The following is a 24,072-nucleotide window of genomic DNA, read 5'->3' as shown; positions in this document are numbered from 1 at the left end:
TTTTCGAGGAACTAAATTGTCTATCTCTAAAACACGTGAACATCATTCTATTTTTTTCTTTTCAGAAGTAGAGGAAATAAAATTGATGAAAATTAGTACGGAAATCCTGACTTCTGTGGACGATAAGAATTTCACACACACAGAAAGAAAAGATAAGAGTGTAATAAGATTAAAAAGTAAAGTAAGAATTACAAGCAAAACTACAGATTAGGCGTAAATTGTTACCGCACGGTTTTGAGTTTATCGATCTTCATAATTTTGAACCTTGAGTACAGATTCTCCAGAACCAGAAATCCCACAGCAATAGCAGCACCGTACGCCAGGACGAGCAAAGCCGGGTAGAAGTCCTGGATTCGAACACTGGTGAAGCTCTCAGCGTTCCCTTGACACTTCGGCAACTGGATTATCCAGTACTTTGTTTCTCGGTCCAGTATTCCGCTCTCTCGTAACCACCGAGTCCTGGAACATTCAGAACGAGTATTTAAAATTATACTTTTACTAGTGGCTTGTGCAGTAAATGCTGCAAACTAAGTTCATTAGAAGTTCAAATAAAAATTTTTCAGATTTATTTTCAATGAAGAATACCAGACATTTTGAAAGTCATTTGCTGCCGTAATAATGAAACAAACTCCCTCTGAATGATTTTTTATGACAAATATTTTTTTGAAACTATCCACCTTCAGTTTTTGAGTTTCAACGCGAAAACGCAAGTAACAATGTCAGGACGATCAGTGGGTTTTTCATATGGGAGAAAAGCAATAGCTATTTCAGGTCATTGTGGATTGTAGGCGAAAGTTAAAAAAAACGTCAGGTTTGCTATGCTTTCGAACAATAGACATAGCATCTTGGTATAGCTGCTGCTTGAAATGTAGAGGGTAAAATCATTTTATCCTGCTAAGAGATCTTGCTGAAATCATTTTGTAGGCCTCTTACTTTATCAGTAAGTACCTTTTGGTCTTTCCTTAGAAACTGTAATTTTTGCGCTCTCTCGAGCCAATACTGAAGAGAATGACGCATATAAATATCTCCACCACATCGCCATTAAGATATGAAAAATACCCAACTTCACTTGATTAATAACTATAAAAATATTTTATTTTTAATAAAAATATTATTTTACGTAAGTTTTGTAGTTATATACTATATAGCCGCCACTCAGTAAATTATAGAAATGAAAATCTAATTTAAGAAATTCTCTACATCTACTTACATAATCCCAAAAAGTTCCACTTTCATATCATCAATATAGCATTAATATGTATAATTAATGAAAAATAGTCACATCATGGCATTAACTATAATATTTCATTTCTAATGGTAATAATGTCATCAAACCACCTCAAGTTTTATAGATTTTAAATATCCAATACACAGCTGTACCCAGAAAATTACACACCGCAGAATCAGACCTGTAAATTATTTTTAGTAAGTCAGTTTTTAATAACCAATTGAATTTGAGCTCTAAATATGTCAGCAATTCTGCAGGTCATGGCCTTCGTGTAATATCCTATTGTTTATTGTAGTGTGTGTTTTGTTTTATATAGAAATGCAATTAGTTCTCAGAACTAACGAAAGATGGATTTTGGAAAATAGGAAAATTATGTAGGAAAATTAACGCTTCACTGAAAGTTACTATTTTTCTGAAAATCCTTGGATTCCAAGCTTCAGAATGAGGAGTCATTCTTTAAAATCCGTTCAGCCGTTTCGCCGTAATTTCCATTACCAGTTCAAATTATATATATAGATTGCGAGTGCTACGGTACAATCCACTTGGGCAGGTTGAAGTGTCAGTAAGGAGAGAGTTAAGTGTGGGACAAGTTGGAAGAGAAGGAACGGAGCAAGGAGGGCAACGAGAAAAAAAGTGAGGAAGAAGAGGGAAAGGTAGAGAAATAAAACGAGTAAGAAATACGGACCACTTAAAGCAGAGTTTGGAAGTTACGCATAAAAATTAATTAATACACGACACGTAAAATACGTGTAAAATGCGTAATTTGTGTGGTAAATATAAGAAATACAATACATTAATGTAATACAAGGTGGGTCAAAAGTTGCTTTCCTCCATATTTGTTCTTAGGTTTCATACTTTTATACATACAGGGTGTTTCTAAATTAGACCGACAAACTTTTGGAGCGGATAAATAACGTTCTTTAAAACATTTTTTGTTATGGAACCCATGGGCTAGGACGCTTCGTTTCATTGCAAGAGGGGTTTAATGCTATAGCTCGACCAACTACAAAAATACCTTCGACTTTTCCAATACTCACGTGGCCATGGAGGGGATACGTCATCACCAGGGAACGGATTTATATGGACTAAAATATATGAAATATGTAAATATATATGTAGTTATTTTTACCAAAATATGGAATTAAATATGGATTTTTACCAAAATATGGAATTAAATATGGACTTAAAATTATAAAAAAATGACTATGTACGTTAAATATTGGTACATTTTAATCAAACTAAACAAAAAATATAATGGACGTACCTTATCTTCCAATGTAGTTTCAACAAAACACAATTTTTATTGTCTGTTACCATAACAATAGGTTACAAACATTTCTTTCAAGTGCTGAAAAGTGAATCTTCTTCTATTGTCTCTGAGGATAGATTTATACTGACTAAAAGAGCGTTCGACGTCACAAGAAGTAACTGGTACATAATTCAATTTCACAATGTCTGCTGGGGATAAGTCCAAGTTAATCTTCACTGTTGATTCACCACTCATCACAGCAACAACCTTTTGTAGTTCTTCATATCCAGGGTTTTTTGAAAGTACAGTGTCCACCTTAGCTCTTACTGCATCTGCAACTTTACCTCTACCACGATTCAGTTGTTCCACAGTACTATTTATAATTTCAAAACTTTCAGATAGTGAAAGGTGCCTATTTTGGAGACTTTTGAGCGTTTTTATGATGCATGAAAATGTATGCTGAATGTGAGCTAAGTCATTCTTCACACTTATGTCACAGGTAACTGTTTTCGCAGTACCAATTGAGACTGCATCTTCAGAGTCCAATGCAAGGAGAACATTGTTAATAGAGTCTATATGTTCGGCATAATATTCAACTGCTTCTAGCCATGTACCCCATCTAGTTAAAATTGGCTTTGGTGGCAATGGAATTTCAGGGTACATTTCTTTCAACACGTTAACTCTACTGGGAGCTTTGAGAAATACTTTTTTCACTGATGAAATCAACAAATCTACTTTAGGGAAATTGTCTCTGACCACTTCTGCCACACGATGAAATGCATGCGCCACACAAGTAAAATGAGTCAATTTAGGATATACAACAGATAATGCTTGTCCAGCTTTGACCATATAAGGGGCAGCATCGCTAATAAAGAATAACACATTATCGTACATAATACCCTTTGGCCACAGGATACCCATAGCTTCGTTGAACAGTTTAACTATAGTTTTGTTATTGCACTTTTCTAGAACATCACAATGTAAAAGAATTCGTTCAGAATATTGTTCACTTAACAAACCGATAACTACATTACCAACAAGTCTACCTTCTTTGTCGGGAGTCTCATCAATGGAAACCCAAATTGAACTATCTTTAATTTCATCTCTTATCTTCTGTATTGTCTCATCGTAGATGGATGGAGCATACGTCTTCCTAAGTGTTGACTCATCCGGGATTGTATGTTGAGTATATTTTTCAAGGAATTCCCTGAAGACCTTATTCTTTAGTTTGTAGAGAGGAATATCAGCAGAGATGAGAGAACGGCACAGGTCGATGTTAAACTCAGATCTTACATTCGATGTTGTTGGTTGTGTTAAAAACAATTGTCTCTGCTTGGAATTTAGTTGTTTGTTGGCCTGATGTTTACTAGTTGTAATGTGTTGTTGCACCAGGAACTTTTGTGTAGATGATACTGCACACTGACACAGATTACAAAATAATATTTTATTGTCAGTTGATAAACCATCTTCTTTAAATTCTGAAATGTAACTTGTTAGTTTTGATTTTAAATTGACTGAATGACGTACTTTTGGCATATTTACCGTCTTTATAGTATGATTTACAAAACTGAACCTATGTGTACTCTGACTGGCATTTAACTGTTGAGCTGCACAACTGAAGTCTGTTAAAAATTTTAAATTAAATTAATACAGTTTTGTAACTTACTTTCCCATTGTTGATAGGACTGCTAATTTTCAAATAACTCTGATGTTAAAGGGATTACTGAACATGTGTTTAAATCTCTATTGTTGAAATGTATTTTTAAAAGTTAATGGAATTTTGTTTTGTTTTATTGTTAAACCTAATATAATATGGACTGTTTTATATGAAATATGGAAAATATATGGAAATTAACGAAAATATGTACTAAACTCTAAAATATGGAAAAATATGGAAAATAAAAGTAGGATTTTTCAACCCTACACATTGTGAAACATAAAGATAATGCAAAATATAAATTATATTAGCTTTATAAGTAAATATGTATTTACATATAAATCCTTTCCCTGGTCATCACTATACGAGCAGCTCGCTAGGCCGGGTTACACTAGTCGAACTCCAACTGTGGTAGACAATGACACTGCCCCTTCCTTCAAAACGTTTTTTTTTATCAAGCTGGCCGAAACTCCCGTAGCTTCCTTGTTGATATGACAACATTATATTTCAACTTAAATTAATTTTTTTTTCTCTTTTAAGGGGTTAGGTATATCTTACAGCAGAAACATTTTGGAAATATTAAACACTTTTTCCACCATTACTGTATCTTGTACAATAATGAAAATTGGTATGTGTAAAACACTGTCCTTCTGCTATATATATTTACGATTTAAAAAAATTATTTACATTTTTTTTTTTTTAATTCATTTCACTGTGCAGTGATGAAGCATTTCCCACATAACTTAAAAACTATTCAACATTTTGTGATGAAATTGTTTGTGTATTTATGTATGTTATATCTACAGTATGATGCAAGATCACTTCTCTACCTTTGATAGATTGTCTGATAAAATATAAATTAATTTAAAAAAATGGTCAAATATCAGTACTTTCTTCTAAAACAAAATTAAAAAAAATATATTATTTATAGGAATGTAGCACGGGAGAATGGAGAAAGTTACACAACACAAACTGCACGCATTGTATTCTTCACCTGACATAATTAGGAACATTAAATCCAGACGTTTGAGATGGGAAGGGCATATAGCACGTATAGACGAATACAGAAATGCATATAGAGTGTTAGTTGGGAGGCCGGAGAGAAAAAGACCTATGGGGAGGCCGAGACGTAGATGGGAAGATAATATTAAAATGGATTTGACGGAGGTGGGATATGATGATAGAGACTGGATTAATCTTGCTCGGGATAGGGACCAATGGCGGGCTTATGTGAGGGCGGCAATGAACCTCCGGGTTCCTTAAAAGCCAATAAGTAAGTAAGTTGAAAGAGCATGATATTGTAAACATGAATTTCAGTAATAAAATAAAAGAGAGAGAACATGAAAAATTGAACAAATGTATGAATTATGAGGGAAATGCTTCATCACTGCACAGTGAACTGCCACTATATTGAATTTGTAAAAAAAATATATATATATTTTTTTTTTAAATCGTAAAAATATATTTTTTAATATAGCAGAAGGACAGTGTTTTACTCATACCAATTTTCATTATTGTGCAAGATACAGTAATGGAGAAAAAAAATGTTGAATATTTCCAAAAATTTTAATGCTGTAAGCTGTACCTAACCCCTTAAACGGCAAACCGACGCTGTAAAACACCTCGACATTTCCCCTGTTAAAGTAAGTACAGTGCATATCCCTTTCAGTTCTTCAGTAAAAAATCTTGGCATTCACATGGATAATAATCTCAACTGGGACATGCAAATCACAGAAACCTGCAGAAAAGTATATTCTATTATCCATGTGCTAAAAAGGATAAATGTTCATCTCCCCTCTTGCTTAAAAAAGTCCCTTGTGCAGACACTTGCATTTCCCTATTTTGACTATGCGGACATTTTACTGACTGACCTCTCCAGCGACAACAAAATGAAACTTCAACGTGCTCATAATTTGTGTGTACGTTTTGTAAGCAATGTTCGTAAATATGATCATATTACCCCATCCCTGGAAGCAATAGGTTGGCTTAAACTAGATAAGAAAAGAAATTTACATTCACTTCTCTTTCTCTTCGAAATCTTGAACTCTTCTATTCCTTCGTACCTGTCGTCTCGCTTCACTTACCTTTCTTCCCACCATAATCTGAACACACGCTCTCGTCATGAAACAATACTAACAATACCATCCCATCGCACCTCCTCATACTCATCTTCTTTCACAATAGCCCTGCCGAGACTCTGGAATTCGCTACCTGCTAGCATCAGGGACTGTCGAAATAAAATTGAATTCAAACGAAAACTTACTAGGCTCTTGGTCAGTAATTGATTACTTGTAAATAGTTTCTTTAATCTATCACAAAATATTTCAATATTCAGTAATTTCATCACTATACAATTTTGTTATTCTAGATTTAATTTGTAATTCAGTAAATATAAAATATTCTTTGTTTCTCTATGATAAATTATCTAGCTTTAATTATTCAGGTAATCTTTTCGTACTTTGATTTTATTGTAATTGTAAATGTAATACTAATTGTAATATTATTTGTAATTGTGATTGTAAATTTAATACTAACTTAATTGTAATTTTATTGTTGATATTGTAGTTGGAATCTCCTGGTAGAGGGGCAGAGAAGGCCTGACGGCCTTATCTCTACCAGGTTAAATAAATAAATACTAATACTAATACTAAATACTTCGCAACGTTATAAATAATTTTACGCGAGTCACTTTTCGAAAGCTTGCCGCGCACATTTGGTTTCCCTTCCATTATTATAAATTACGATCTGTTTTAACTATACACAATACGTCGAAATGGAATATTAATAATTGATTTAAAAGTGAAAGATTGGACGCGGATACGAGTGCTGTTTAGGATAGTTTAGAACGTACTCGCTGCGAGACGTCTATCAGGGAGCGCATCTACAACACAACAGATCCTCCCCTACTATGACAACCTGCGCACGAACGAACACTGGTTTCTAGCGCAGGTTTTAATGTCAGCGGTCGGGCTATAACACCCAGTTTGTTTACTCTATCAGAGCAGCATTATTCTTCGACCCGGTTTGTTCATTCCCCGAGTTCGGTATCATGCATTGACCCAATTTGATTACTACCTGTGGTTTATGAAACCCCTGCTGACTCTGAAGAATATCTTGTAAGACGCATTGTCTCCGCAGTAGCTGAAATCAGGAATATGCCTGGCGTCTTTGAAAGGGTACGACCACAGTTTAGTATATACTGGATGTTCATTTCAAAGTGTGTCATGACGTCACTGTCGATGAGTCAGCGATTTGAAGCGAGTTTCAGATTTTATGTCAGAGAAGTTGCCTATTAATCTAGGCGTTCAATCTGAACTTTAGAACGTGTACAGTATAACTTGAACGTCGTAGCAACAGATGGCGGTCTGTTCGGTCTGTGTGCTACCATAACCTCTTTTGAACTGTTTTGCGCGGCCAAGTCGTACGCAGGTATTTATCATCGGTTGCGTACCACAACATTCCACAATACAAATCAAATGCTCCGTGTCCATGTTGACGGTCGAAATTAATGTCAACAAATACGTAAGTAATCGTCTTAACCCTCTCCCCATATCTCGACAGTAAGAAAAAACTCACCTCAATACATGTTTCGAAACAGTTCATATTCCTGCCACTACTGGCGTTACCGTACGTATCGGTAAGTACGCTTCAGAATGAACGCCGTACTTGCTAGGCAACTTCTCTGGCACGTAGGTAATACACCTCTGCGGAAGTGTAGGAAGATTGAATTCTCTAGGCTAATCGGCTAGCCACATGATGGCATACAGCGAGCCATGGCACACTTTGAACTGAACACCCAGTACAATTGCGAATCTCAATACTTACTAAATATGCGAACATAGACAGTTGAAATATGCATCCATAGATAGTTGCTAGCCACCAGTTTCGCTACTATCGCCTCATCACAGACTCTTTCCCTAGCAGACGATAAAATGTATTTTACTTTTGATATCGTGTTCTTTTGAAAAATAACACCTTCCTTCCACTATTGAAATACGAAATACATAAGGTTTATATATTATTTTCATAAAGTATATATTATATTTTATAAACTAACCTTCCTGGATCTTTCGGAAGGATAACTCTGACTTTTTTTTCTTAGAATTTATAGTACTACAAACTTCTCCTCGTCCCATATTATTACTCAAATTACTGTATTTTAGCCATTTACAGTTATTACAACCGATAACGAACATTTCACAGTTTACACAACTTTTCACAACAATGCCACATACGGCACAGTCAATGCCTTTTCGATCTAGACCAGGCCGTAATGTTTGTTGGGGTTTTCTATTTCAGTGTATGGAGCTCAGTGAAATATTATAACTTTATTGCTTATCATTGCTAAGTTTTATTTAGTGTAATGTGTCCATGAGTTCCGTTTACTTCTTGTTGCAAAATATGTTGCAGAAATAATTACAAAACTGTGTTATTTTAATGTGAAGAGAATTTTACATGTTAACATAATCTTTTCGTATCAACATTTTAAGTTTAGAATGGAAGCTATTTTGAGGTTTAATAAAAAAGAATTTATATTGTGATTTTAATATAGCACATCTACCTTCCTTGATAAAGACAGACAATTTATCATACCACTCTTATGAAATTAGTGCACGTACTATTGTTACTTCGTCTCTTAGGTAGTAGATAAATACAATAATTCAATACTCAATTGTAGTATTAAAATACAGACAAATTGAATGTGCGTAGTATCATACAAGACATTATGCTTAATTATAATGTATAATTACGAATTTAGGAATATAAGATATAGTAAACATAACCTATAATATTTCCATATGAATGGCAGGGCATTGGAGACCACTAAAATTAGACAGAAAGGGGCAACTGGTACAGTAAACATAACCTATAATTTCAACATATCTAAATATTCGTGCGGTGCAACTGAAAATTATTGAATCGTGCATAAATGAATGTTCAATAATTTCGCAATATTTAATCGAAACAAAGGCAGGTAGGTCTATTACACATACGAACAACGTAATTTTCACACCAAAAATAATATTACACCTTAACTCGCAAGGAATTATGTCTGAAGTGTCTCCTAATCATTGTTTTAAATTTTATTAATGCAATTACACTACATTTTAGAGAAATATATGTTACTTTTTATGCATTCCAATTAATTTATATGGTTGAAACGCCGCCCTTCGTGATTGGGTTAAGCGAGTCACATGGTCTGCCTTACGGCCTGTATTAGATCACGATGACAGTGACACAGTCTATTGTTCCTAGTACACACAGCGCTCCAAGCGGCTAGCAACTATCGCGAGAAATGCAAAAAATCACCCCAAGCTTCGCGACTGTGTATACTAGACTGTGGTACGACGAAGTATGGCACGTCGATGCAATCTTGTCTGGAAATCAATGCACGTGTGTCCAGCACTTGTAGTGATGATACAGTAAAGCAATGGAGCCATCCTTCTAACTTGTGAGTGTTTTCTCTTTACATTCGATTTGTTTTCTTTGTGTTTTCCTGTATATTTGGTCAATAAATTGTGCGTGTAACATTAATGATTTGTTTGTTCACTTTTCACGTAACTAATATTTATCTTGAAAAAGACAGCAAGAGATTCAATGGAGCCTTAGCCTGTGAAGTCCACTATCATCTAACTAATGATTTCAATTCCTTCCTGTACGATCGAATGACATAAACCCCTCTTGCACTAAAAGGAAGTGTCGCATAATTCATCATCATCATCATCATCATCCTGGCAAGTACTAGTCCCAAAAGAACTGTTACGGCCTGAAAAAGCGATTTTCTTGCATCTTTTCATAGGTCGACCAAGTGACCGTTTCCCATTTGGACGATACTTCATTATTGCCTTAGGGATGAAACCATTCTTGAGACGTGTTCCTTCCAGTTTAACTGATATCTGGAGATATAGTCCAGTATTGATGACACATTAAGTTCTTGAAGGATATCTTCATTTTTCTTCCGATCCCATTTAGTGTAGCCAGCTGTTCGGCGCATGAATCTCATCTCGCAAGCTGTTAGTCTGCTTTCATCTTTTGTCCTTATAGTCCACGCTTCACTCCCATAACATAAGACTGGTCGAGCTACTATTTGATAAAGACGAGTACGAGTTGATTTTTGTACTAATGAAGGTTTTAAAACTGTGTTAATAATAATAATAATAATAATAATAATAATAATAATAATAAGATTTATTAAACGCAATGTGTACATTGTTACATTTTAGTCAAAACTTGCCTTCTTTTGCGTAGAACGTTAGTGTCTCAGACCTTGCTTGGCAGGTTAGTATATGATACTGACTGCAGCTGTGCCCACAGAGGGTGCAGATGCACTGCTCTGAGGCCGAGTGGTATCCTCGTTTGGCACAGATCCTATGGTGGAACCCGTGGGCCGCCGTCCTCGTGAAGACGTGACGTAGCTCGAAGTTAGGCTTCTTCCACTCTTCCGTGTTCATGGCTGGCGTCTGAAGGAATTCCTGGTCCACGCCTGCTGCTTTTTCTTCTCTGTCCCTAACGTGGGCCTCATATGCTGGTGTAGGTTGAAGGCCGTTGCTCGTCATCAGCTCTCTTACGAAGAAATCCGTGTCCATTAATAGGTATACCAGCCTCGTTTGCGTTGTTCTTGACACTTGAAGAGCTCTTTTTAGGTATGACGCTTCACGGCTTCTAGCTTCTTTAGGTTCGCTGAGGTTAAGTGAACCCATATATTTTTCAGCGCGTAGCTAACTATTGGAGCGATCTTGATGTAGAAGAGGCGCAGGGCTGTGGTCGTGGAGAGCTTTTCGAGCTTCTTTATGTCGTACGTAGCCTTGATCGCCGCCGAGCATCTTTCTTCTATGTGCTTAGTAAATGACTTCCCTGTCACTTGCAGTGTTAAGCCCAGATATTTGTACGAGTTAACAATTTCCAGTTTCTCATTACCATATGTGAAGATGTCCGATCTGGAGACGTTTCCGCCTTTTCTGAACTTCATGACCTTTGTTTTCTCTGTATTTATATCTAGGCCATTCCTTCTTGACCATACATGGAGTCTGCTAAGCCCTTCCTGTAATGCCTCTCTGTTGCTCGACATCATAACCATGTCGTCTGCATACAGGAACATAGGCAGGTTTACTGCTACCTCTTGTATGACATCGTGTGTTAGCAGGTTAAACATCATCGGGCTAAGAGGGTCCCCCTGGAGAACGCCATTAGTCTGGGTAATAGGTCTGGAGTGGCTCACTTTGTCGCTAACCGTTAGTAGGTTGACACTCAGGATGTTCTCTATGAGTGGCAGGTTCGGGTTTTCCTCTCCCAGGATGCGGCGTAGTTTATCTACCATGATAGTCCTGTCCACTCCGTCGAACGCTTTCACGTAATCTCTGAAAATGGCATATATGTAGCCTCCGGCCGTGGCGGTAGCTTCCCATATGGTGTCGAGCACGGTCTCAATTGACTGAGTTGTGGATCTGCCGGCTATAAATCTATTAATGATGCCCACTGATTTGTTGAATTTTACAATTTTCTCTGATAAACCCAAATTTTCAACAAAAGAAAGTTCATATCCTAAATAATTAAACTCATTAACTCTTTCCAAAATTATGTTATTTAAACAAATTTTGCTTGGTGTTGGGTATTTACCATCAAAAGGCCATCATTTTTGTTTTGTTAATGGATATTTCCATTGACAATTTTTTAGCTATTAAATTTAAATTATGTACTGACCATTGCGAATCATCTTCAGATGTTTTTAGTAAAACAAGATCATCTGCCAACGTTATTACATCTAATTTTAAATTTCTATTAATGGTTATATATCCGTGTTTTGTTTCTCTTTTTTGTTTGTCGCATAATTAAAAATGCAATGTATTTAATATTGAACAAATTTATAAGTATACGCTGTTAAAATTTTATCATAAAAATCGTAATAAGTTTGTATTACAGACACACAATTATGACACAAGACGAAATATTAATTCAACATTACTAGAACCTAAATGTCTCACATCTGCTGGTCTAAAGTACAGCATAAATTTTGGCCCTCGGTTGTACAATGCTTTAACTAAATTACACCCAGAACTTCTAACATGTAACCCACTAACATATAACAAGAAAATTAGAAACGTGTTAATATCTTCAATTTGATTAAATAAATGTATAGCCTATGTGTATGAATTAACCAACCTATATTATATTTGTATTCTATAATTTTGAAATATATATTAGTCCTACTTTTCACGTGCGATATTATTCTTCTATAGTGTTAATATTATATTATATAATTCCATTGCCGCTATAATTATATTTTAGTTCCTATTTTATTTTACTTATTTATTTATATTATTATTTTTTATTTTAATATTATATCTGAACTGCGACCGTGCACGAGCGCTGCTCATTCGGTCTCAAATTTTGTTAATACTACTGTATCTTCTTTTTATATTGCTTGTATTATTTTATTTGTATTTCTCTTTGTTTGTTTTGTAATTATATTTCTTTATTCCGTATATTTGAAATAAATAAAATTGAAAAAAATAAACATAATTCAAAATGTAATTTTTGTCACGTAAGACAATAATTTAAAACAGACTTCAAATAACCGTTGATCTGCACAAACTGAAAGTAAACGCGAGAAAAAAAGAGATTGACAGATTATGAACGAAGAAGAAGATAAATTAAACTTACGAACGCATGAAGTATTCTTTAAGCGCAGAACCCTTCTGTACAGCGATGGCACTTTGAAATGAAGGGTACATATCAATCGTCTTGAGTTTGCACTTCTCGTGCTCTTCGAAAGTGTCTAAGATGAGCTTGTAGGCGTCCGCATCCCCGTGGAAGGCGTGCATTCCTTGACGGATCCTCTTTACTCCGACCTCCGAGGAGGTGAAAGCCTGGCTATGAGGTTTTGTTAGAATTTTCGTATAGTACAGTCTTTCGACGACGGGGTCTGTAGTTTCCTGTGACAGAAAATAACAGAAAAATATACTACTAGTAGCATAAATATCATCTGCTATTATATTCTATTAAAGATTTGGTGGGAACTAACAAGGGAACCATGCCAGATCTTTGAGCTTGAATTTAATGAAAATGCATATTTAAGATAATATTTAAGGCCAGGATGGTGCAGAAACTTGAGAGACTCATTGGCAATAGACTAATAAATAGCATTCTAGAAGAAGACTATACAGGATGATTCACGAAGATTTATTGACAAATCAACAGTAACAAAACTAATAGATAGCATTCTAGAAGAAAACTATACAGAGTGATTCACAAGGATTTATTGACATATCAACAGTCACAAGAATAATAGATAGCATTCTAGAAGAAGACTATACAGGGTGATTCACGAAAATTTATTGACAAATCAAGAGTTAAAAGACTAATAGATAGCATTCTAGAAGAAAACTATACAGGGTTATTCACGAGGATTTATTGACAAATCAACAGTAACAAGATTAATAGATAGCATTCTAGAAGAAAGCTATACAGGGTGATTCGCGAGGATTTATTGACAAATCAATAGTAAAAAGACTAATAGATTTCATTCTAGAAGAAAACTATACAGGGTTATTCACAAGGATTTATTGACAAATCAACAGTAACAAGACTAATAGCATTCTAGAAGAAAACTATACAGGGTGATTCACGAGGATTTATTGACAAATCAACAGTAACAAGACTAATAGATAGCATTCTAGAAGTAAACTATACAGAGTGATTCACGAGGATTTATTGACAAATCAACATTAACAAGACTAATAGCATTCTAGAAGAAAACTATACAGGTTGATTCACGAGGATTTATTGACAAAGCAATAGTAAAAAGACTAATAGATAGCATTCTAGAAGAAAACTATACAGAGTGATTCACAAGGATTTATTGACACATCAACAGTAACAAGACTAATAGATAGCATTCTAGAAGAAAACTATACAGAGTGATTCACGAGGATTTATTGACAAATCAACAGTAACAAGACTAATAGCATTCTAGAAGAAAACTATACAGGATGATTCACGAGGATTTATTGACACATCAACAGTTAAAAGACTGATAGATAGCATTCTAGAAGAAAACTATACAGAGTGATTCACGAGGATTTATTGACAAATCAACAGCAACAAGACTAATAGAATTCTAGAAGAAAACTATACAGGGTGATTCACAAGGATTTACTGACAAATCAACAGTAACAAGACTCATAGATAGCATTCTAGAAGAAAACTATACAGGATGATTCACGAGGATTTATTGACAAATCAACAGTAACGAGACTAATAAATAGCATTCTAGAAGAAAACTATACAGGGTGATTCACGAGGATTTATCGTCCCTTATGGAGCTTATTTCCGAAGACATTCTAAGCAAAAAAAAAGCATATAAACATTTATCCTAATCTCAATATTTTCAGAATTACACTAATTTGAAGTTGCTTGTAAAATACCGTTATTCTTGAGTTTTAAGGGTAAAAGAATATTACAGATAAAGAATGAACTATTCAGGAGTATCATTTCTTTCATTAGCTAGTGTTCTGAAGCTAAAAATGTGTACAGAATTTTTTTTTTCGATTTTTAAGTTCACACTTTCATTTTCTTACGCACTTATCATAACAATTGTTACAAATCACGCCACTCTTGTAAACTCTTTAAGACTGTACATTAGGATGCATAATCAAACTGTAAAGAGTCAAGTTCCTAAAGTCATATGATTTGCAACAATTTTTGTGATAAGAACGTAAGAATGATGTCATTTTTAGTAAAAAATTGAAAAATAAAATCTGTACAAAGCAATCAACAACACAGTTTTAGCTTCAGAACACTAGCCAATTAAAGAACTGACACTACTGAATAGTCCATCCTCTATTTGTAATATTTTTTCACCCGTTAAACTGAAGAAAAAAGGTATTTTACTAACAACTTCAAATCAATGTAGCTTTGAAAATATTGCGATTAGGACACATGTTTATATGACATTTTTTTGCTCAGAATGTCTTCGGAAATAAGTTCCGTAAGTGACGGTAAATCCTCGTGAATCACCCTGTATACAAATATGTGAAAATATCAGTCAAAATGGATACGTCCAACAAATGGAGTACTGCAGGACGAAGTTCAGTTCTCTTTAAAGGTACGGTCACACATCGCTACTTTTGCTGCGCAACTTTTGTACTGCAGCTGCAAAAGTTGCGTGTCGTGTTCACACGTAAGCCAAAAGTAGTGCGCTGCACGCTACTTTTCGTGCTGTGCAACCCGAGTGCTGCAAAAGTTGCAACTGGAGGTTGCGAGTCTGTTCACACACAAGGCGCTACTTTTGCAGCCGCAGTCATGCTGCAGGCTTCCATCTCCGTGTTGACTTCTCAATATACATTTTGTTGTTATGTTCGCATTATTAATAGACTCATGTGAAAGCTTCCTTATCTATTATTTGCTTTTCTGTCGTATCTAGTATTCAGAAATTGACATTATTTTTACTATAAAGCCTATATACTTAAATGATAAGCAACAGTATATTCACGTAATCAATGTTGGCAACCCTCCTGTTTGGAACTACGCTACGGAAAATTTAAAAAATGAATTATATTCAGCAATTATGCTCAGACTGTGTTGTTTATTTAATAACTGTTACAAATAATTTATTTTCATCACATTTAACATTAAAATATATCCAAACAATAAAAGTATCATTGGCACATTTGGGAGGTAACACTTGGCAGTGGCGTAGCATGAAATTTTGAGCAGGGGAAGCTAACTCAAGTTGTCTTTCATGCAATATGAGAAAACGTATTACAAAAATACAGTCTTAAAATAAATAGTAGTCAATTTCAAGTCAGCAGTCGAAGATTGGTTGGAACCTCGTAAGTAACACCAATAAGGCATGACCTCAAATGATACGTAGTAAAATATGATTTCACGGTTTACACATATCTCTAACAAATAGACACGTATACGTATAACATTAGCTCACTCCCTGTCATACTTAGAGAAATCACAATATTAGTATCATTACGTAAGTATGCGTTTGTCTTTTGGTTGTGTCCTTCATTGACAGCAAGGGAGTCGGTCATTTGTTTTTTAAATCACACTTTTGTTCGTAAGTCAGTCTTGATAATACAATTGTCCTAAAAAATTCAAGTAAATTAGTGTCAGGAACTGTTATTTCGCTCATTATTTATTATATCAACCACAATGGACACTAACACTTCAACTGAACACAACTGACGAAAAGGGATAACTCGGAAACTAGTTATTTTAAATGTTAAAGCTAGCTTCTTGCGAGCCTTGCAACTAGGGTAGCTTAGTTAGAAAGGGATGGAAAATCTGCGGGGTGGATTACACAGAAGAAACCGGTCTGCTTGGAAGCTGGTGTGTGCAGGTTTCTTGTTTACTGCTGCATCACAAATCATCCTGGGCTGCCGCATCGCAATATTTAACGCGTAAATATAAATTCTATTAAAATTAATAAATAATTTTGTTCATAAACTGCAGGTTTATTATGAAATTATTATTAACTGGGGAAGCTAAGCTTTTTAGTTTACATTGACGCTACGCCACTGAACACTGGTCGCAACCGCAGCAGAAGTTTCAACAAAACCGATATCAAAAATGCTGCGGCTGCAACCCTGAGAACCCTGTTCACACGTCGCTACTTCTAAGCTGCGCGCAGCGTGGAAAAGTAGCGAGCAGCAGGTTCGGCAGCTGCTACTTTTCGGGTTGCACCGTTGTTCATACGTCGCAGTACGAGAGTTGCGTAGTTTTTTGTACTGCAGCGCTGCAAAAGTAGCGACGTGTGACCATACCTTAACGCCTACACACATGGTGTGACTAGAGAAATCGCAAGACATGCATATGCGGGATGTAATTTCACAGTGCATTTAACAGTACTTACTTTAATATAGCCGATGTTAGGGTTGAAATCTTTCATAGTCAATTCGAAGGGACTGTCTACTAAGTCAGCCAGAGTCTGAATGGCTGAGTATGTTGTTTGCAGCAGCGAGATGATGATGGCGGAGTAGGACACGGTCACGAATAAGGACAGCATCAACATCGATAGGAATAAAATTCTTGAAGAAAGATTCTTCGGGTCCCGTGATGTGCCTGTCGAAAAGACGTAAGGTGCATAATTTATGTAGTTATTAAATTGTCTACCTAAGACACTTTTGGCAATTACTTCAGTTACAGTTTTGCTTGTAATATTATATTTTAAGGCGATGCGCTACTGAAAATAGTCAAATTTTGACAAATTTAATTTACATTTTTTTTTATTTTCGCGCTAAAGATATACGGTTTGATGAGGAATATTTCGTGAAAATTTTATCTCAATAACTTAATAAATTATGATTATAGTAATAATAATAATAATAATAATAATAATAATAATAATAATAATGTTTTTCACACATCTTTACAATAATGTAAATATTCAAAAGAAACTCTCTCTTGTGGCATTATGGATTCCATTTTCTTAAATATGTGGAAATATTCCAAAGACGACCCTTCTCAGTGGCCTGTCACAAGCCACGTGTTTCACACATCTTTATAATAATGGAATTATTCAAAAGAAAACCTCTCTCTTATGGCATTATGGATTCTATTTTCTTAAATATATGGAAATATTCCCAAGAAAACCTCTTCTCAGTTATCAGTTACAAGGCAAATGTTTCACACATCTTTATATCTAGTGACATTATGGATTCCATTTTCTTATATATATGGAAATAGTCCCAAGAATACCCCTTCTCAGTGACCAGTCACAAGCCACGTGTTCACACATCTTTATATCTAGTGACATTATAGATTCCACTTTCTTATATATATGGAAATAGTCCCAAGAAACTCCTTCTCAGTGACCAGTCACAAGCCACGTGTTTTACACATCTTTACATCTAGTGACATTATGGATTCCAATTTCTTATATATATATATATATGGAAATAGTCCCAAGAAACTCCTTCTCAGTGACCAGTCACATGCCAAGTTTTTCATACATCTTTACATCTAGTGACATTATGATTCCACTTTCTTATATATATGGAAATAGTCCCAAGAAACTCCTTCTCAGTGACCAATCACATGCCAAGTGTTTCACACATCTTTATATCTAGTGACATTATGGATTCCATTTTCTTAGATATATGGAAATATTCCAAAGAAAACCCCTTCTCAGTGACCAGTCACAAGCCACGTGTTCACACATCTTTATATCTAGTGACATTATGGATTCCATTTTCTTAAATATATGGAAATATTCCCAAGAAAACCCTTCTCAGTGACCAATCACAAGCCACGTGTTTCACACATATTTATATCTAGTGACATTATGGATTCCATTTTCTTAAATATATGGAAATATTTCCAAGAAAACCCCTTCTCAGTGACCAATCACAAGGCACGTGTTTCACACATCTTTACATCTAGTGACATTATGGATTCCACTTTCTTATATATATGGAAATAGTCCCAAGAAACTCCTTCTCAGTGACCAATCACAAGGCACGTGTTTCACACATCTTTATAGCTAGTGACATTATGGATTCCGTTTTCTTAAATATATGGAAATATTCCCAAGAAAACCCTTCTCAGTGACCAATTACAAGCCAAGTGTTTCACACATCTTTATATCTAGTGACATTATGGATTCCATTTTCTTAAATTATATGGAAATATTTCCAAGAAAACCCTTCTCAGTGACAAATTACAAGCCACGTGTTTCACACATCTTTACATCTAGTGACATTATGGATTCCATTTTCTTAAATATATGGAAATATTTCCAAGAAAACCCTTCTCAGTGACCAATTACAAGCCACGTGTTTCACACATCTTTACATCTAGTGACATTATGGATTCCATTTTCTTAAATATATGGAAATATTCCCAAGAAAACCCTTCTCAGTGACCAATCACAAACCACGTGTTTCACAAATCTTTACAATGATGGAAATATTCAAAAGAAAACCTCTCTCTTGTGGCATTATGGATTCCATTTCCTTAAATCTACACAAACTCACCTTCTTGGCAGACGACCGCTATTGTCGTCATCACAGCATCTGCTATCGTCGTAGGTTCCGTAGTATCTGAATGATCCATCTGTCTCTCAGCATTTTGAACGATGAACATGGCAACGGTCAAGACAGCCAACACCACAAAGTAAGTCAGCCACACTGATGGAGTGAATGGCAGAGTGTAGATGTTTGTTATATCTGATAGAGATGGCTTCAGGAAAATGAATGTCCCTCTGAAAGTAAAAAATGAATCTCCTATTCACAAAACATAACGATTCTATACGTATTATTCATCATTACATTCATTATGTACAGACTACAGAGCATTCCTATGCATACCGGTCCCACTTCACCCTGTATTGCAATGGTGACCAACTCAACTGCCCTAGAAATGGAACGTAGAAAGATGTAGAAATGTAAAAGATGTTCAAAAGATACCTATCTTTGAAAATTACGTTTTGCTGTCAACAATCGAAATATATGTGGAAAAGATAAGAGCCTAAAATATTACAATCTTTAAAAAAATGAAACACAAATACCAACACATCCGATTATTAAAGAGTCCTCTGAAGTTAAGTATTTAGGCATAATTTTCGATAATCATTTAATATGGAACCAACACATTAATTACCTTTGTAATAAATTACGTAAAATAGTATATTATTTTGTGTTATTGAGGAATTACTTGTCAATAAGTTTATTACGCACAATATATTTAACTTTATTTCAATCGGTAATTATGTATGGAATTATAAGATAGGGTAGCTCATTTAAATCCAATTTTAATCCACTTTATTTATCACAGAAGAAAATAATTAAAATATGTCTTCATAAATCTATTGATTTTCCATCTCAAAATTTGTTTCTAGACTTTAATGTACTTAACGTAAGACAAATTTATTATATTGTACTAATAAAATTCATACATAAAAAACGAAATAATTTTGAATTGTATTCTCATAGTTATGAAACAAAAGGTATGAATTCTTTAAGATTGTTTGAACCAAAATGCAACACTGTTACAGTATTTAATCATAGTAGTAATTTAGGCCCAAGAATATATAACAAATTTGTATTTAAATATCCTAATCTTGTCAATTCTAATAGTTCTAGTATTAAATTAAAAAAGTTATGTATGGATTTTATAAAAATTGAAAAATTGTAAATTTAAATTTATATACTATAATTGCACAGTAGACATAAGACAAATTGTATTGTATAATTATTAATTTCAATTCAGGAATCCGCTCCTGAGCACGAGTTCTACTCTTTGAGGGGCGAGCTAAAGTTTTTCTGTATATATTATATTTTATATTACAATTATTAGTAAAAAAAAATAAATAAATAAATAAATAAATAAATAAATAGATAGATAGATAGATAGATAGATAGATAGATAGATAGATAGATAGATAGATAGATAGATAGATAGATAGATAGATAGATAGATAGATAGATAGATAGATAGATAGATAGATAGATAGATAGATAGATAGATAGATAGATAGATAGATAGATAGATAGATAGATAGATAGACAGACAGACGGATAGACGGATAGACGGATAGACGGATAGACGGATAGACGGATAGACGGATAGATAGATAGATAGATAGATAGATAGATAGATAGATAGATAGATAGATAGATAGATAGATAGATAGATAGATAGATAGATAGATAGATAGATAGATAGATAGATAGATAGATAGATAGATAGATAGATAGATAGATAGACAGACAGACAGACAGACAGACAGGCAGGCAGGCAGGCAGGCAGGCAGGCAGGCAGGCAGGCAGGCAGGCAGGCAGGCAGGCAGGCAGGCAGGCAGGCAGGCAGGCAGGCAGACAGGCAGACAGACAGACAGACAGACAGATAGATAGATAGATAGATAGACAATGTCAATGTTCCAAGTTAACGCGTTAGTCTACGTTGAACTCACATTTTATTTCCAAAGCATCTTCAGATTTCACAACCCCAATTGTTAACGAGGTATCTATGTTTGTTTAGTGTACAAACAATGAAGCAAGCATTTTCGTTGAATAGCTACTACGAACTTGATGGCTATGTACTACGCAGCATTGGATCGTGACTTCTGATGTCAAATGCGGCCATTTAGTCAACAATCTATAGTCGCGTCGCTCTTATTTCCGGCAACCAATCACGTCGCAGGTCAGCTCCATTTAAACGAGTGCGTCTTGTGATTCGTTGCATTTCCTAAGGCTCGATAAATCTATACATACATACATATATATATATATATATATATATATATAATTTGAACTGGTAATGGAAATTACGGGAAAACGGCTGAACGGATTTTAATAAATGACCCCTCATTTTGAAGCTTGGAACCCGAAGTTTTTCAGAAAAAATAGCAACTTTCAGTGAAGCATTAGTTTTCCTACATAATTTTCCTATTTTCCAAAATCCATCTTTCGTCAGTTTTGAAAACTAATTGGATTTCAATATAAAACAAAACACACACTACAATAAACAATAGGATATTACACGAAGGTCATGACCTGCAGGATTGCTGACATATTTAGAGCTCAAATTCAATTGGTTATTAAAATAATTTATAAGTTTGATTCTGCGATGTGTAATTTTCTGAGTAGAGTTGTGGTGTATTTTTTATTAAAATCTACAAAATTAGAGGTGGTTTGATGACATTATTACCATTAGAAATGAAATATTATTATAGTTAATGCAATGATGTGACTACTTTTCATTAATATTATACATATTTGATGATATGAAAGTGAAACGTTTTGGGGTTATAGAATAGAGAATATCTTAAATTAGTTCTTCATTTCTATAATTAACTGAGTGACAGCTATATAGTATATAACTACAAAACTTACGTAAGATAATAATATTGTTATTACAAAAATATTTTTATAGTTATTGATCAAGTGAGGTTGGGTCTTTTTCATATATTTAAGGGCGGTGTGGTGTAGATATTTATATGCGTCATTCTCTTCAGTATTGGCTCGAGAGAGCGCAAAAATTACAGTTCCTAAGGAAAGACCAAAAGGTATTACTTACTGATAAAATAAGAAGCCTACAAAATTATGTAGTCTCCCGATCATTTCAGCAAGATCTCTTAGCAGAATAAAATGATTTTACGCTCTACATTTGAAGCTCTATATGCAGCAGCAATAGCCCTACCAAGATGCTATGCTATTGTTCGAAAGCATAGCAAACCTGACATTTTTTTTCAGTTTCACCTAGAATCCACAATGACCTGAAATAGCTACTGCTTTACTCCCACATGAAAAACCCACTGATCGTTCTGACATTGTTACTTGCGTTTTCGCGTTGAAACTCAAGACCTGAAGGTGGATAGGTTCAAGAGAAAGTATCTGCCATAAAAACCATTCAGAGGTAGTATGTTTCATTATTACGGAAGGAAATAACTTTCTAAATGTCTGGTATTCTTCATTGAAAATAAATCTTAAAAATTTTTATTTGAACGTCTAATGAACTTAGTTTGCAGCATTTGCTGCACAAGCCACTAGTACTGAATATAATCGCCCGTCATTTTGGTTCTTTCATTGGCGTTCGCAGAAAGGACACGAGGACGCTATATGCCGCACCATTAAACATTATCATGTCATAGCTTCTATGAGACTCAAGCAATTGCGCTGTAACTTTCAGGATTCACGGATATACGTCTAAGGAAAACATAGAAAGAAAATTTTATTTAAAAATCTGTTTTGGAAAGTGAGAAAAAAATTATTACCTCGAATTGAGCCGTCAAAAATAGACACTGATATGGTAAGCAACAAACTTTATTTTTCAAATTAGATAGGAGGTTTAGAAAGAATGGAAATTACTTCTAAAAGTAATCAGAGAATAGGACATGTGATGATTAAGAAGTAAATTCATGTAATCCAACAGAACAATTACTTTTATTTAGGCTTACTCCATACGAAGTTTGTTACTGTGAAGGTAAAACTTATCTGCTTACTCATTTTTGCCAATCTCCCCGCTGTAGTCTACAACATCCATACGCTTCTTTCTGTACTGGAAACCTGAGGATGACATGTCAACTTTCCTCTGCTGAAGTAACCCCACCGCGCCGTTATAGAAGATTCCGGTTGAAGTCACGTTTATGGGGAATCCCCAGAACGAGGTTGGAGTGACGTTTAACCTGCACAATCAAATGCTACAGCCTGTAATTTATCAAGGATATTTTTGCAAATTTAAATGCACATTTATTACACATTACAATCGGGAAAGTATAAAAATACATATTAAATATAATATAAACAAAAATACATTAAAAGCTATTATATGTAGATCAAACAAAAATGAACATATCAAATATTTAAACAAAGCAGAAACATAAATTAAAGAGAAAAATTCCCTCTGGCGCCGGGTTTTCAGCTCTACGTGCTGACGCTTTATCCACTAAGCCACACCGGATTCCACCCCGGCGTCGGAAGAATCGTCTCATTTTTAAGTTCCAACTCTTAGGTTCCCTGTAGTGGCCGCCCTCTGCACTACGTCATAGATATCTCTGAACCTAGGACCGAAGTCCACACATGTGCTGAGGTGCAGTCGTTATGAGTGACTAGTTGGCCGGGATCCGACGGAATAAGCGCCATCTTAAATCACGAAGTGATTTACGCATATCATATATATTATTTTAATGTACCGAAGTACATATGATATTTCCATGCAGATATTCTGCGTCATCATACGATGAAAGAGTGATGGAACGGAGAAAAATTCTCTCCGGCGCCGGGATTTGAACCCGGGTTTTCAGCTCTACGTGCTGACACTTTATCCACTAAGCCACACCGGATTCCACCGGAGAGAATTTTTCTCCGTTTCATTACTCTTTCATCGTATGATGACGCAGAATATCTGCATGGAAATATCATATGTACTTCGGTACATTAAAAATATATATATATATATATATATATATATATATATATATATAAATTA

The 24,072-nt window shown here is 34.8% G+C and overlaps 1 protein-coding gene across 1 annotated transcript; it reads right to left on the bottom strand.

The window, feature by feature from the left end:
- Positions 1–221: 221 nt before the first annotated feature.
- LOC138715605 (ionotropic receptor 75a-like) lies at positions 222–23,127 on the bottom strand. Its single transcript, XM_069848680.1, has 5 exons — positions 23,087–23,127; positions 19,119–19,345; positions 16,997–17,205; positions 12,796–13,067; positions 222–459 (listed from the first exon to the last, which is right to left on the bottom strand). The coding sequence occupies exons 1-5, from the start codon at positions 23,125–23,127 to the stop codon at positions 222–224; spliced, it is 987 nt and encodes a 328-aa protein (XP_069704781.1).
- Between the last annotated feature and the right edge of the window lie 945 nt (positions 23,128–24,072).

The sequence above is a fragment of the Periplaneta americana genome, chromosome 15 (genome assembly GCF_040183065.1).
Source record: "Periplaneta americana isolate PAMFEO1 chromosome 15, P.americana_PAMFEO1_priV1, whole genome shotgun sequence".
Lineage (NCBI taxonomy): Eukaryota > Metazoa > Arthropoda > Insecta > Blattodea > Blattidae > Periplaneta > Periplaneta americana.
Note: the sequence above shows the minus strand (reverse complement) of the source record. Positions and strands in the feature narration are given on the sequence as shown.

What these genes read in the sequence shown, in the direction of transcription:
- LOC138715605 (XM_069848680.1), bottom strand. Translation starts at nt 23,127, where the DNA reads ATGGATGTTGTAGACTACAGCGGGGAGATTGGCAAAAATGA. An exon ending in CTAACATCGGCTATATTAAA is followed by an intron (nt 13,068 to 16,996) that starts GTAAGTACTGTT and finishes TTTCTGTCACAG; the next exon opens with GAAACTACAGACCCCGTCGT. An exon ending in AAAGAATACTTCATGCGTTC is followed by an intron (nt 460 to 12,795) that starts GTAAGTTTAATT and finishes TGAATGTTCCAG; the next exon opens with GACTCGGTGGTTACGAGAGA.